At 38.8% G+C, this 15436-nt stretch overlaps 1 protein-coding gene across 1 annotated transcript; it reads left to right on the top strand.

Annotated features, from left to right (window-relative positions):
- The first annotated feature begins 6015 nt into the window (after positions 1 to 6015).
- On the top strand, positions 6016 to 12486 carry LOC101851474. Its single transcript, XM_005092190.2, has 6 exons — positions 6016 to 6110; positions 7653 to 7840; positions 8544 to 8819; positions 9579 to 9678; positions 10719 to 10844; positions 12052 to 12486. The coding sequence occupies exons 2-5, from the start codon at positions 7670 to 7672 to the stop codon at positions 10823 to 10825; spliced, it is 654 nt and encodes a 217-aa protein (XP_005092247.1). The 5' UTR covers positions 6016 to 6110; positions 7653 to 7669; the 3' UTR covers positions 10826 to 10844; positions 12052 to 12486.
- Positions 12487 to 15436: the final 2950 nt, after the last annotated feature.

A 15436-nucleotide genomic window follows, 5' to 3' on the forward strand; every position in this document is an offset into this window, starting at 1 on the left:
ACTAGCAACAATAACAACATGAAACCAAAAAAACCAAAAAAAAAATCAAACAACAACGACCAAATAGACAAATCCGACACAATAAAACAAAATTTAAAAAACAACAACAACGAAACATGTCGAGTCCCCCCTCCCCCGACAAAAACATTGCAACAAAGTCAAAAAAAATTATTTAAAAAAAAATTATGATAATGGGCGTTAACATAATAACAAAACAACAATATCTGTCTACTGTCTTATATCAGGTGGTTGGAGGGTGCTTCTTGTTTGTCCTACTTTTTTTCTTTTGTGTCTTTCTACCAATCCTTCCTTTTCTCCGTTCTAGTTCACATTAGTTATGTCGATCAGAAGTGCATAAAGAGGATCCAGGTTTTTTTAAAAACAAGTGTCAGATGAAGCTACTGAGGGTCAGATGGACAGACAGGATCAACAACGAGGAAGTATTAAGAAGAACAAAACAGAGCCCGGTCAGAGATGATATGGGAAGCAGGTGTTGGAGATGGATTGGACACACTTTCAGGAAGTCAAGCAGCTGTATAACAAGGAAAGTGTTAGATTGGAATCCACAGGGTAAACTATCAAGGGGAAGGCCACGTGGAACCTGGAGAAGACTCCTAGAAATGGGTGTACAGAAAAGTGGGAACACACGGAGTGACATCAAGCGATTAGCCAAGGATAGGGAAAGATGGAAAGTGTTTGTTCGTGGCCTTTACCCTGATCCAGGGTGAGAAAGGCAATGGTGATGATATCGATGTTCTTATTTAAGGGATGGTGGGACATCTGAAGGTTATCTCGGCTATTACAAACCACAGAGAGCCAATTTTTCTGTGGGACATCATGTATCATTTTGAATTTAAAATCTATTTTTTAAACAAGCAAATCTTGTTCGGTTACCATGGAACCGGCGGCCATATTGGATTTTGTATATCTATTTTGATTCCCCTTTATTTAATTGTTTATCAACAAATACACTTATGTTTTGGCATGTATGTAGCAAAAGAAGATATCTAAAAAATTGTTTTGAGGAATTTTATAAATATATGCTTTAGTTTTCATTTTGGCACTTGAAAATCGGCTTATTGCATAATTGCGAAAAAACCCCGAAAAAATCAAACTATTGGAGGCCATTTACCAAAAGTTAAATTTTTAAATTGAAAAAATATCCTCAATACAATTTTTAGAACAAGGTGTTGTTAACATTCCGTGAAAGGAAAGTTACATTAAAATCGAATCAGAAACAAAGAAGAAAAATGGGATAAAGTGCGTGAAAATAGCATTTTGAGAAAACGGCCGGTAAAGGTCAGAAAAGGCCAAAATAGTTCTCTTTCCAGTAAAAACATTCACAACATATTTCAAACTAAAACATGGCAACTATTTTGATAATATTAACACCGCAGAAATAGAAGGGAGGTTTCTTTCCAAAACTGAAGCATATAAGCGGTGCAAAACATGGTATAAAATTTTTTTCTCAAAAAAAGTCCCTACCGTCTGCTCTAAAATGCCTTCAAACACCACTTTAGGATACAGAAACCCTTTACATACATGTTTGGACATTGTTCACGAAATACCTAGAAAATAAAATAAGTGATAACCCCAGTTTTCATAATTTCACCCAAAAACACATTTTTTAGGTGCCCCACCACCCTTTAACACCCAAATTGTCTTCCAGAATCGGGTTCACTTTATTGGTTTCTTTATTTTTTTTACTTTCTTTCTTCTGAGGACTTCTGAGGTCAGGTCAATGCGCTCAGCTTTACGAATATATGTGCAACGTCGTGGTGAAATCAGGCGCTGGTAAAAAATAATGAAATCGAAGAAACCGACTTTTTCCCACAGATGAGTAATTTTATTCTCATTTTTTTATATTCGGGCTAGGTATATTTTATGCCAATCGAAAATGGCACTTCTGCGAGGATTTTACTGAAAGTCGTTGATCAACAGCACAACACCACCCCCCACCCCCTCACCCCCTTTCCAACAAAAATCCCAACAAAAACACAATCAGGAGGCGAGGGAGGTTGAAATACAATGTTTTACCCTGCTTTTCACACAAGTTAGTTAATATAGGAGGCAGGCCTCGAACCCCACCTATCTGGGCCAACCCACACCTCCCAGTAGAAAAACCGGGATACACGATAATTATTTTTTCCTCACTTGGGACTCGAACACATTTTTCCTGTGTGCGAGAGCGCAGAGCTAACCGCTATACCACAGACGCCGACGTTACTTTGGTGTTGTTGTTGGAGACTCTTTATTCTGTTGAGAGCGCCATAAAACACTTACCAAAACAAAAACAAACCTCATAGTTTTCCTAGTGTTGTGTACCTAATAAGACAATAATTATTCTATGTTTTTATTTTATTTTTTTTCTTCTTTTTACTTATTGTTTGTTTTGTTTGTTTTAGTGTTTCAGTTTTTTTTATTGTTGTTGTTGTGGTGTTGCTGTCACTGGTTCATTTTCCCCCTCCTGTCTAGAATTTCAGAACGGAGTAATAGTGTAATCAAAGGTGTGGCACACTAATGGGTGGGGTGTTGGACTGCAAGATAAGACAACACAGTAGGGGAGCAAAGACATGTGCGTCAGGTCCTTTTCGGCAGGATGCTGATGTGGTCACTAAATTAATGGTTGGGACAGACAGATTTATTGTGGTCAAATCAACGTGCCGACTGCTTGACCTGATCGGAAAGTACTATCAGATTAAAAGTGGGTGAGGTTTTAAAAAAGGAGACCAAATCTACAATGATGGTGTACAGAAGTCATAGATATAAACGTAAAGAAGAGAGCAATTCTGAAAGACCAGAAAATATGTTTCAGTTTCCTCCCACTCCGGAAACCTAAGATTGTCTGTTATTAACAGCAAGCTAATAAAGTAATATGTTGGTTCTGCCTTTCTCCCGTAAGTTTTGGAGCTTTAAAAAAATCAATTTGTTCCTGTCGTGATTGTGAACCACTCACAGAAATGTTATCATGATGTCTTACTGGCCTTGATAGAGTGTATATCTATCTATCTATCTATCTATCTATCTATCTATCTATCTATCTATCTATCTATACATCCGTGTTGAGCGGGATTCTGCAGCTCAGCACAAAGATGGAGGTTCTCGATAATGCTGACTTCTTCCACAACTGGTAAACAAAAATGATGCCTTAGATCTATAGAATTTATTTTTCCCGATTTACCGTATACATTCTTCACACTAGTCCACGATCACTGCTTTTACTCAAATTTTACTCAATTTAATTGTTGTTGTCGTTGTTGTTGTTTTTTTTTTAAACAGCGTTGAAATAAAAAGTTGAGAGCTTAATAGCAGGTATAAAGTAAAGTTGGTCGCTTTTAAGCACCTGGGGGCTAACCCGAAATTATTTTTTTTTAACGAAGGTAAATTTTTTGCCCGTTGTTCAGTCTCTATAAAAGGCAAGAATAATTATCCCTGTAGTCAAACAAATATACACACCAGTGAAATTTAAACTTCTCCTATAGGTAGGGATATGCCCACCTTTGGTGTAGGTCAAGATTTCTGAAAACCCCTGAAATCTTTGTTAGCCCGCTTGTCCTTTAAAGCGACCAGTTGTTCCCGTATCCGATCCGGACATTGGGGATTGCCTTGTTAGTGAGACAACTTCCTCGGCCTTCGGCATATTGTGGTAGGGAGGCCAGTTCCTTTCCACGCCGCCTTTACTTCACGAACCCGAAGTCAGGTACCCGTTACTACTCACTGGGTGGGCAGGAGGGGGCGAAAAAACTCCGTGTCGGAACCGAGGCTCGAACCCAGATTTTCCGCTTCCGAGACGAGCGCACGAACCGCTCCGCCACCGCACCCTCCTCAGCAGGTTGTCACCACGCTTATCACAATTCCCAACAATTACTGCAATATTGCCTCAGATTCGGGCTTGACAAGAAATAGCCTCCACTGTTGTACTCACCCACTGGATTGTTCTGTGCTGTCTCCACGTGAATTGTCAGCAAGGCAGAACAAAAATAAAAAGAATTGCCTTCTTGCCCGGGAAAAGAGAACTCAATCCTGACGCTTGAACTTTGAGAATATCCTTACTTGTAACTAAATTTTCTGATTTTCTCACTTGATACTTCAAAAGATCAATTAAATAAAGAATCAAACGTTACTTCTATGACAGTACTTTTTTTGGTAAGTGTTTTACGGCGCTCGCAACTGCACAAGGTCATATGAGCTCACAGGACACACCTAATATTTTCAGTTGGTAGGAAATTTTGAATTTTGTCACGTGGCCGCCGAAACCTACTCTTATCGATTTTAGACCACCAAGGGATCTTTAACATGCGCAACTTGCACACGGGCCCTCCGAGATTTTTCGCCCTTGTCCGAGAAGGCTCGGTGTAGATCTTTCCTATCAGAAGATCAGGGGTGAGGCTAAAAGACAGCAGTAAGAAGGAGCCAAGGAGTAGCAGTAGAAAAGCTGCAGAATCAAGAGCCCAGAGGAAGGGGCAAAGGAGGTAAGGGGGTGGGGGCAGAAAGAGGAGACGAAAGCAGACGACAGAACGTTGCTAGAGAGCAGGAAAGGAGGTGAAAGGAGACAATTTTAGAGAAGAAAACTTTTCGGTTGCCACCCGGATTCGGACCCGGGACCTTTGAATGAAAGGCCAACTTACCACCTTAACCTCTAGGTCACGAGAGCCCCCTATGACGACATAAGAATCGTGTGCATTTTTTAACTCTTGGATATTTTGGCTTTTAGAACCTATCCTCTTTTGGCTACCATCATTTAAATCGTTTAACTGGTAAACAAACAACCAATACATAGGACACTAACGGATTTTTAAAGCTATGTTTTATCTCTCTTCACAAAAATGTCTTCAACATTGCCTCAGGTTCGTGCTTGAAAAGGAATAATGTTGTACTAATAAAATGGCAACTCTTAAGATCGTCGGAAAGATTGACAAAATACATTGGCAAAAGCGGACGTTTTTGTTAAAGGTCGTCATTCTTGGAAATAAAACGGCTCTTTTTTTTGGGGGGTGGGGAATATTGTTTAATACACTTTAATAATCCAGGTTTTTTTTAACATTTAACTTGTTTTAATAGTTTATTGATAGTGAATAATAATATTTGGAATCGGACCATAAATATGAATGACCTTTTTTCTATGTCTTTATCAAATGTTCGTGAGAAATTTTAGCTTAATCAGAGAATTCATTTTTACAGGAGCCAGATTTAATATAAGGCTACAAGGAATTACTTCTCTTTGTTATGAGCCAAAATCAAGACTGCTTTAAACCATGAAACAATGATAATAAGTTTAATTTCTAGCTGTTATAATTTTGGAATGGGCTCTAAATATACTAACGTACTATTGCACCTTATAAAGATGAAAAAGGCACTTCGTCTTGGGGACAAAACGATTATAACTATGATGCTACACGTTTTAAAAGATGATCGAAAGACAAACTAATTTATGTTGTCTATCTTAGTTTGGATTAACTCGAAGTCTAACGAATCTCCCTCTTTCTCTTGCCCTTTTTAACTCCCAGTGAAGCATAAGCCATCAACAGCTTTTCTCCAACGAAGCCTGTCTTGTGCATCCTTTTCTAACTGTTTCAATGGTGTCCCCGCCTTTTCCATTTCCACTTGTACCTCTCGCCTCCATGTCATTTTTGGTCTTTCTATATTACGTTTTCCTTGTGGATTCCACGTCAAAGCCTGTATGATTATGCTTGTCGGGGTCTCCTCGGGGTGTAGCCAATCTATTTTCATTTCTTCACCTGTATGTCTTCCTTTACCGACCTTTGGCTAGTCTAACTTATGGGGAGTCAAACATATTATTTGAAAAAGGCTTATTTTTTAAATGGACTGCCACGACTTGGTTAAACGTAAGATTATGAGATAACTGTTTGATAATTCCGTCGTGGCCATACTTAACATGTCAGTTGCATGATCCCTGCAATTGCGTATTCGGCGAATGGAGTGAGTTTCAAAGATATCAAGAAACTCGTGCAATACTCAACGTTATGTTAAGTTCCTTGTTCTTGGCACAGTATAAATACGCACAGTACTCTAGTTTTTCTGTACCCCAGTTCTTATTTGACAAGCAGAGGGAATTCTGGCTAACTGCTGTTTCGATAAGTAGGATTTCGGTGAGTTATTTTAAGCATTCTTTTTTAACTTTCGCCTGATCGTTTCTAAAGTATTATGCGATAGTAGAGTGTTGGTGGGTAGAAAGAAGACAAAATAGATCCATTGGCCAGTTGTTCAAATTTATTTACTAAGACTCTTTGTTTTTTGTTTCGTTGCAGTTACATGACCTATGGTAACGTTCAATGTTCTCAAATGATTTTGTTAAAACAAATTGTATATTGGGATTTAAAAAATACAGGACTTAGATCTAGAACATTTTCGCACCTTACCCAGATTTTATTTACAAATATTGCACAGTATCTCGAACATTCCAGTCTTAGAGCTCACTACCTTACCGCTTTTTTCTGACTTACTGTTATGATTATAATATAGTGTAAAGCGCATAGAGCCTGCTGTTGAGCGGGGATATGCGCTATACAAATGCTATCTATTATTATTATAATTTATGATTATCATTGGTTTTGTAAACGAAAGAGGTTAAGAGTTTGTAGCGAACATGTTTTTCATTTTTTTTCCAACTATGGACACGAGGAGAGATAGGGACGATAGGTTCGAAATGGCTCATTACGCAAGGCCTGCATTTTAGAAAAATTTACATTTGAATTAAAAGATTATTTCTCTCTCATGCAACGTTCGGTAATGCCTTGACTGTTGTGCCAATTGTATAAGGCATTGAAAATAAACTAACAGAACTGTGGATTCTTCTGACTGTCGAGAATTTCACGGAATGTAAAAAGAACCAAGACTATTGCTGAAGCCAGTGGGGGATGGTCACTAAAAATTAGGAATAGTATGACATTCAGATTTTGTTACACTAGAATCGATATACAGGCCTCAAACGTCTTGCCACGAATAAAAACCGACAAAAGACGCGAAATTGTAGGAACAATTAACTTATTCAGATTTTGAACAGACGAGTGACTTGAACGTTGTGGTGCAGCGATTCAACATCGTACGCAAAATATTATGTGCAGATTTTGTTCTCCTGTGGAATCGGGCGCTCGTCAAAATAATGAAATCCAAGAAATAGGATTTTTCTGACCACTGGACAATTTTGTTGGTTTGGATTTTTTATTTTTTTTGGCTTAACCTTTTATGTCCTTTAAAAAACTGTGATCAAAGGCACAAAAATGCAAATTTGGCAGTTTTCAAGGACACTTGAGATTTTGAAGCCATTTATTTTTTTCTCTAAATTTTACCTCTGGACATCAGGTGACTCCAACCTGCTATTTCTAGCATCTCGACTTCTATTTATGATAGATGGTGATTTTAAAAAACGCCCAAAAACCAGATATATGAACGATCTTAAAATACTGCCAATATCCCCATAAGCTCAAAAATTGACTAGCACTCGATTCCACTGCGTCTTGACACAACTATACTATTTTGTGACGAAGCAAAGACCGAGATTTATTTTGTCTTTAATTTTCTTTAATTTAGAATATTCTGAGCAGAAATGTGAACAAATCCTTGCGGATTCCTCCAACGAAGTGCTACTACGTCATGCTTTCTGTCGAAAATAACCTTTCCCTTTATTTCAGAGTGCAAATTCATACCAATGGCTACGCATCGCTTTCTCCAAATCGTAACCTTAGCAACGGTGCTGTTTGTCAAAGTTCGAGGCCATGGAAGACTCATAGAACCGCCAGGTCGATCCAGCATGTGGAGATATGGTTATAACAACCCAATAAACTATGACGACAACCAACTTTTTTGTGGTGGATTCGATGTAAGTCATATCTTATCTTGGTTTTTTATCATTGTTTTACTCATGGAAGATTTTCAAGTTTGGCCATATTTGTGTGAAAGCTTTTTTTCTTGGGTTAATCCCCACATTGCATAAAGGTTATCGTCGATTACTTTTCAAAAAAGACCTTCTCAAGCTCTTTTTTTTTGCGAATTGTCTTTGAAGTTATCCTCATGGTTGTACGATGGATGTTTTGCCACAATTTCCCCATTATCTATAAATTGAACTCGTAAGATAAGATTCCCCCCCCCCCACCACTCCCAAATCTTTCCCACCTCCCCCCAAATCTTTCCCACCTCCACTCCAACCCCACATATTCAAAGCAGTCACTAGTACACGCAGCGGAAAGCGGGGAGATGGGCTCGCATATTCACCCGTATGGTGAACATTTAAGATGCAAGCCCTTTTCGGAAATGGTTTTGAATGCAGCAAATTAAGATGAACTAGAATTGCCAAGTGGTTTGGTTGACGGGGACCAAGGTGTGGTTTACTTCTCCTTTTCTATCAGCGCATCGTCCTTCTCTACTTTTCTATCAAACATGGTTCTTATCTTTCCTCATGTTCTTTTTTTATACTCTCGAGTAACACTTCCAATATCAGCACTTGTATAATCTTATAGTCTCTAAAACTAGAGGGTTAAAAAACACTACAAAAGTGTTCTATTATCCGATGCGATCTTCCTCAGCGTCAATGGAATCAAAACGGAGGGCTCTGCGGTGTGTGTGGTGACCCATACGACGGACAGCGGGACAACGAGGCGGGTGGGAAATATGCCAACGGAATCATCGTTCGGAATTACACGGAAGGGGCCATAATCAACGTTTATATTGATCTGACCACGAGCCATTTGGGCTGGTTCGAGTTCCGTCTGTGTCCAAACAACGACATACACAAACCGGTGACCCAGGAATGTCTGGATATGAACCTCTTGGAGTCCCCGAAAGGGTACACACGCTACAATGTAAGGATTTGAACATTTCACGCACGTAGACACTTAAATCATAATCATACTCCGACACAGTGGTTTTGTTATAGCGCTCTCGCGCAAACACTCGTACATCGTTCCTTCCACGTGACACGACAAAGGAATCGGATGCTAGTCTATTTTTTTTGTCATACAGAGTTATTGATATTGGCAAAGAAATGGGGAAATAATTCATTTTCAATTCCACGTGTATATTTTTGTTCTCTGTGCATTTAAATCCAAGCTTTCATTAAAAACCTAATGACTCCCAGGAATGGAAGATGTTTGCACGTGCTCTGGTGTAGTTTCTCCTTTCCCATCACACATCTATCGTTCTATCCTTTTTTTAAAAGCTCTTGTAACTCCAAATCTTAGACAAATTATATGACCTAATATTGCAAGCACTAAAACTTAATTGGTCCATTGGCGGTTGCCCTGACGTGTTTGCTCTTTCTGTATACTATCTATCTTATCATCTTTATCTCGCCTCTTTATTCACTTGTAGCACCAAATCTTTATCTCTTATATGACTTTATTGTGCTGTAAATGCTGTGCCTTATTAAATCTGGGAGTTCTGACAGCTTTGCACCGAAATATCCTTCTATTACTACGGCCTTTGAAATATACAAGTGAAATGGCACACTTATCAACCGAAACGGGTAAGTGGTTACGGACATGTGAATTTTTTTTCTCAGAAAATAATCCATTGCTTATACATAACATTCTATTTGATTTTGCTTTACAATGCGGAACCAGATTAGCAGCTGGGAAGCAATGGTATATGAATTGCAAGTCCGGTTGCCTCCGGGAATCTCGACGTGCTCGCAGTGTGTGCTGCAATGGAAATACAACGCAGGTCAGTAGCTTAGGACAAATTATTTATCGTGTCTTGTAGATTTGGCCAAGTTCAGCTTTTTAATTTAAAAAGTCCGATAACACTCACTTTTGTAGTGAGTTTGGAGTTTGTTTTTGTTTTTTTGTTGGTGGGCCGAATAAACGGATCCTTCGTTCACTTGTAAGAAAGCATTCCAAAAGTTGAGAAACGCGGATATCTAGGATCTGATAAAAAGGGAATTTGTTGTGACTGGTAAGGCTAGTGACACTGCGTAGTTCGATTTCAATATTTAAGTTTTCCATCTTGATTTTATGGCATATCGTGTTGCCCATACAGATGTCTGGGCCTCGCAGGCAAGATCAAAGAAGTCTTATTATGTTCCATATTATCTTGGGCTAATGTTGGCGAAGCATTTGTGAACGGTGCTGACAAAATGAGTTGTTTCTCGGATTCAAGTCTTATTAAAATAGATACTTCAGATTTATAGGTGAAGTTTTTACAGTTTAGAAGTGTGAAATAATAAAAAGCAAGTTAAACTTAAAGACTATGGCATCAATAGAAAATCTACAAATTTGACCCTGGTGTCGATTTTTGGCCAATATCTCCATTTGTGGATTTTGATAAGTAACTCATTTTGTCAGCACGTCTCACATTTGCCAATCGTCCTCAGATGCGAGTATGCGGTTACTGTTGGATTTTTTTGTTTTAAATCTCATAGTTTTCTGTATAGGTACTTTTGTTTATCACTTTGGAAAGTAAGATTGAGCAAATACTTTACACCAACATGAATACTGTTTAGATCATTTAGAAGTGTCGATGTTTTATCTGTCAAAACAAATCCGGGCTGAGGGAGGTACATCCCAGCTGGTCATATCGTCTAAGATGTACCCTCTCTGGAATAAATCTCCCCTCTCTAAAATGAAACTAACGCCTTTAGTGTGCTACCTTGAGGAGCCTGAAGGGAAATTTGTGGGATAACATTTTGTAAAATGACTGCTTTTATGATCCAAAAATCAAGCTCTGGTCTATTCGTCAGTTGTTTCAACGTATTCAATTTCCAGGTAACAGCTGGGGTTGCGATGAGGACAACAACTGTTGTGTGGGCTGTGGACCACAAGAACAGTTCTACGGCTGCGCAGATATTGCCATACATTCCTCTCGCTGGTAATCATGCTCCAAGGGTGCAGGTACGGCCAGCAGGTTCTGTACGGTCAGTTATTTCTGTACGGTAGACTTGATGGGGAAACGTTGTTCTTAAGCTACATGAATGAGGGTTTACATGTTGCAGATCAATCTTTTGTTTTGGTCTGGGTTTTTAAGTTTTGATGCTGCTTTCCTTGTCGCACTTTTTTAAGTTCTCCCTTTTTTATGGTATAGGAAGTAGTGTGGAATGGATTTTTTAGGGAGGGTGGGGTGAGGGTTGGTTCCAGTGTAGCAATTGGAGACTGAATATTATGACGAAACTGCAGATGTGTTTCTTATAGACAGTTTGGAGGGTACCTTTGAAACATGCTCTCCTAATGCAGCATCTCCATTTTTAATAACGGTGAAAACAATTCGTACGGCTCTGGCCACACTGCAGGCAGAGCAGTGAAAACTAATACAAAGACAAAAGGTGTCTGGCGGTGCGACTCGAGGCGGGTCTGACCTCCAGTCACCTCTTTGTCTTTGTAATCATTTGCTCTGCTCTGCTCTGTCCGCTCTGCTTGCAGTGTGGCCAGACTCTTACAAAGAGTAAGCTTAAGAACTCGCACGTTTTCAATGCTAAAAAAAATTGATAGGACAAGAACGCACGAGCACAAGAACGCACAGAGGTATTTCTCGAGTAATTCTCCCCATTTCCGGTTGTGTTCTCTGCCCAGGTAGGGTCTGGACATGGTCGTAACGGCCCACCTCCACAATGATCTATGGTCTGGGGGACACCAAATGGACCGCGTGTCGACCTCTTTACACTGAATCTAATTGGCAAATCTCTTTATTGTTTAAAAGCATGTTTCGCCTAGGAATTCTAAAAACCTCGATTTTCGTGCATATGCGACATATATAAAGATGTGCTGTCAATATAATCATTAGTAATTAATGACTCATTAAACTCAACACCACTTTATGGCAAGCACGGTACTATGCTAAAACCATAACCTAGGGATTTGTTTCATGAGCTAACCAAGAAATTTCTTGGGGGGAACCCAAAACCGTGGGTCAACGGAGTGCTGAATTTGAAGCTCTATGAGGCATGCCACTGGGCACCCTCTGTTGGTTTTGTCTGTCTTCTCTTATTCCCAGCCCCAAATGACCTTTTATTGTGTGACCTTTTATTGTGTGGATGTGTTTCTCTTTACTCAAAGCATATTGGCAAAGCTCGCTTATCTTATTTTTTTATGTATTTATCAACAGGAAGCAACGGTGGAAACTTGTGTTTAAAGATGAAAAGCAAGAGTACAGTGGAGTGCAAATGTCATGCCAGGATTACTTGAAAAGACGGTTCTTTCTTGGTTTCCAAATCTCTAACACTATTCAAAGTGGAATTTGGAATTTTTAGAAATTTGATTTCTGATACCACTAGATCTAATATAGTGTTAGCGTATGGGGGGGGGGGGCAGAGTGATCTGCTTTTTGAGAACTATTAAACCTTTACACTAAAAGCCTTGTATTTTGGTACTCGGATTAAAATTGACATACTATTTATTTTCCATATCAATGTGCTTTGACTTTGAATTTTTACTTGCTTAAAGTAATTGCTTTGCACTGCTGCTACTTCTGTACATGCGATCGTAAGTGCGCATTATGTACGGGAAGGGGACAAGTTATTAGATCTATAGTGAATCTGTGCCTCTGGGTGTTCGATTTTTTTTTTTTTTAAACCTTCCAAATCTATTGACATGAGTGTAGGCTCTTTACATTTACATGAGTGCGTGTATGTCTTCAGCCTTTGATTTTTGTTCTTTTGTTTTGCTGTCGCATCCTCCCATACGTGGAAGGGCTCCTGCCTTCAGCTATCTGCTGCTTTTATTTCTTTTTTTTTTTCCTTTTTTTCCCCCGACTTTAGCACTTAACTGGTCAAAATGAAAAGGTTTAGCAACAAAAATTGTCAAATCATATGGAAATTGGGCTGGACACAGATGTGCTGTTAGGACCAGGCACTTTATAAACTAATTGTGTTGATAGGGTTGTTAAACCTATTCCATTTAGCCTAGTGGTTAGGCTCTCGGACTCGCAACCGTAAGGTCGTGGGTTCGAATCCTGTCAGGGGCCCGACGTTGTGTCCTTGGGAAAGGCACTTTACACGAATTTTCCTCACTTCACCCAGGTGGGAATGGGTACCCGGCTATAGACAGCGAAAGATCTTGTCAGTTTGTTAGTGTTTGAGCGCTTAATCGGCTGCTTGCACTGTATGTTTCCCGGGAAGCTGAGAATGTTTCGGAGGGCTCTATGGTCTGCTGGGGTAATAACATAGTGTAAAGCGCATAGAGCCTGCTGTTGAGCGGGGGTATGCGCTATACAAATGCTATCTATTATTATTTCAACATTTTATAGTGATAGACATTTTAAAGTTAAAAATTGTTCTCCTTTTTGCAGTATAGGTTTATTTCTCAGCAGAAAACAAACTGTCCGGATTGTTTAAACCAGGCAGAGTGAATGGTCGCAGTGAAGCCATGGAGGAACATGTATCGTTCAACTCAGAAACCGAAGCCACTTTAATAAAAATGCATAATAAAACTAAAACTTATTTGCAGCCTAAAATTACTTACTTCAAGTGCTTTTGGTGGGTTAAAGAAAATATAAACTAAGAAAACTGTCTAAATTTTAACTAAATCAAATGAGTAGATATTTTCAAATTCAGGCCCCCAAATTAGTTTTAAAAAATAAATAAGCCGGCATCAAATTCTTTGCAGACCTAGAGTTATTAACCAAATGTGCTATATTTGCATAATGCCCTACATCGCAGTTCCCCATACCGTACGGTTTCTAAAGTTTAGATATATTATTTCCATAGTTTATTATAATAGTGTGCTAAAATGCAAGCTTAAATTCAAGACAATGCAGATAATAGTCCTAATTTAGGACTATGAAACCAAAGGGCAATTGTTAATTCTTTCGAGGTAATGTTAATGGATCTCCACGGTTTAGTTAGCAAGGCTTGATTTCTGTTAGATGCTCAGAAGAGAAGTAGCTGAGAAGTACAAGTACCCTACAGGTACTAAGCTGCCCATGTCTTCGGTTCGCTCTAGTTTTTGCATTATTCTTGTAAAATTGTTACATTATAATAAACTGTGTTTAACAGAATAAAATGTATTCTTGAAACTCGTATGCAATTGACAATTTTAGGAGTCTTGTTTTAAAAGAGAAACGCATGCGGCCCATCATGTGAACCTCCATCTGATTGAGAAAATCTGACATCAATTCAGATTTTGCGACAAATTCCATATGAATCGTACTTGCATGCCTGAAGCCGCAAAATTTGCCGGTTATGGTTACAGCATACTTTTTTAGTATTACGAAATCTTTTCATATTCCATCCATTGTTTACTTTCCCACGTTGATTTGAATAAAGCTACTTTGAACGTGTTCAACTCTGCCTTTTTGTTTTGAGTGTTAGGACGAAAGTCATTTATATAAGTGTGCCAGTACTAACACAGATTAACCATGGAACTGTCAAGAAATTGAAGGATAGATCTATGTAACTTGAACGCTCGAGCTTACGCCTTTTCAAACGAATGGTACAACCAAGGTTTGATGCATACTTTGGGGATGTCCCATTCTTGAGAGGATCAAAGCTTCATCACGGATCCTGTTCAACCGAACCATTGTTTCACTCTGGTCAAGCTAGACAAGTGAAATACTAGATGAACAAAAAATAAAAATCCTCTCCACACAGGATTCGAACTCGCAGATTCTGCGTACGACGGCGAAGCACCATGCAATGCACCGCATACATTGGTCACGCTTAATCACTCGCGCACGTACACGCATGCATACAAGCACATACAAGCTCGCATACACGCAAATGCACACATCCACACACTTCAATACATAATTGTGAGGTAGCGTGGTAAAATCAGGCGCTTGAATCGTTGAAAATTCCACACAAAAAATGGTATGGGTTTAACGCGTCTAGCAACAATATTAGGTTATTTATTGAGAGGGGGGACCTCCTAGTTTAATGTCGGTCTCCGAAAGGACCGAGCCAAGTGGGGAAATTCGTGCAAAGTGCCTTTCCCAAGGCCAAGTGGGGAAATTCGTGCAACGTGACTTCCCAAGGCCAAGTGGGGAAATTCGTGCAAAGTGACTTCCCAAGGCCAAGTGGGGAAATTCGTGCAAAGTGACTTCCCAAGGCGGACACAACGTCGAACCGAGCTGAGGCTCGAACCCCCAAACCCGCAATCTCACAATTGCAACCTTTCTCAACTTACTGTATAGATCTATGCGGCAGTTAAATTAAATTAAATCAAATTAAAATAAATAAAATAAAACGAAATAAGATTTTTAAAAATAAAACTAGAAAAGATAAAACAAAAGAAAAAGAAAAAAAAAAGAAAGAAAAAAGAAAAAAGAAGTTTTAAAAAACCCCCAAAACAAAACAAAAGAAAAAAAATAGAATAGAATTTGAAAAGAAAAGAAACGTAAATAGAAGAAAAGGAAAGGAAAGTAAACCTTTGTTCCAGAATTTACTGACAACTCTTCTCCTGACAATATAATATTATGAATAAAAAGAATAAGATAAACATAGAGATAAATAAACTAAACTAAAACGAATTAAATAAAATGAAAGTAAAACAAA

Source organism: Aplysia californica, unplaced genomic scaffold (assembly GCF_000002075.1).
Source record: "Aplysia californica isolate F4 #8 unplaced genomic scaffold, AplCal3.0 scaffold00042, whole genome shotgun sequence".
Lineage (NCBI taxonomy): Eukaryota > Metazoa > Mollusca > Gastropoda > Aplysiida > Aplysiidae > Aplysia > Aplysia californica.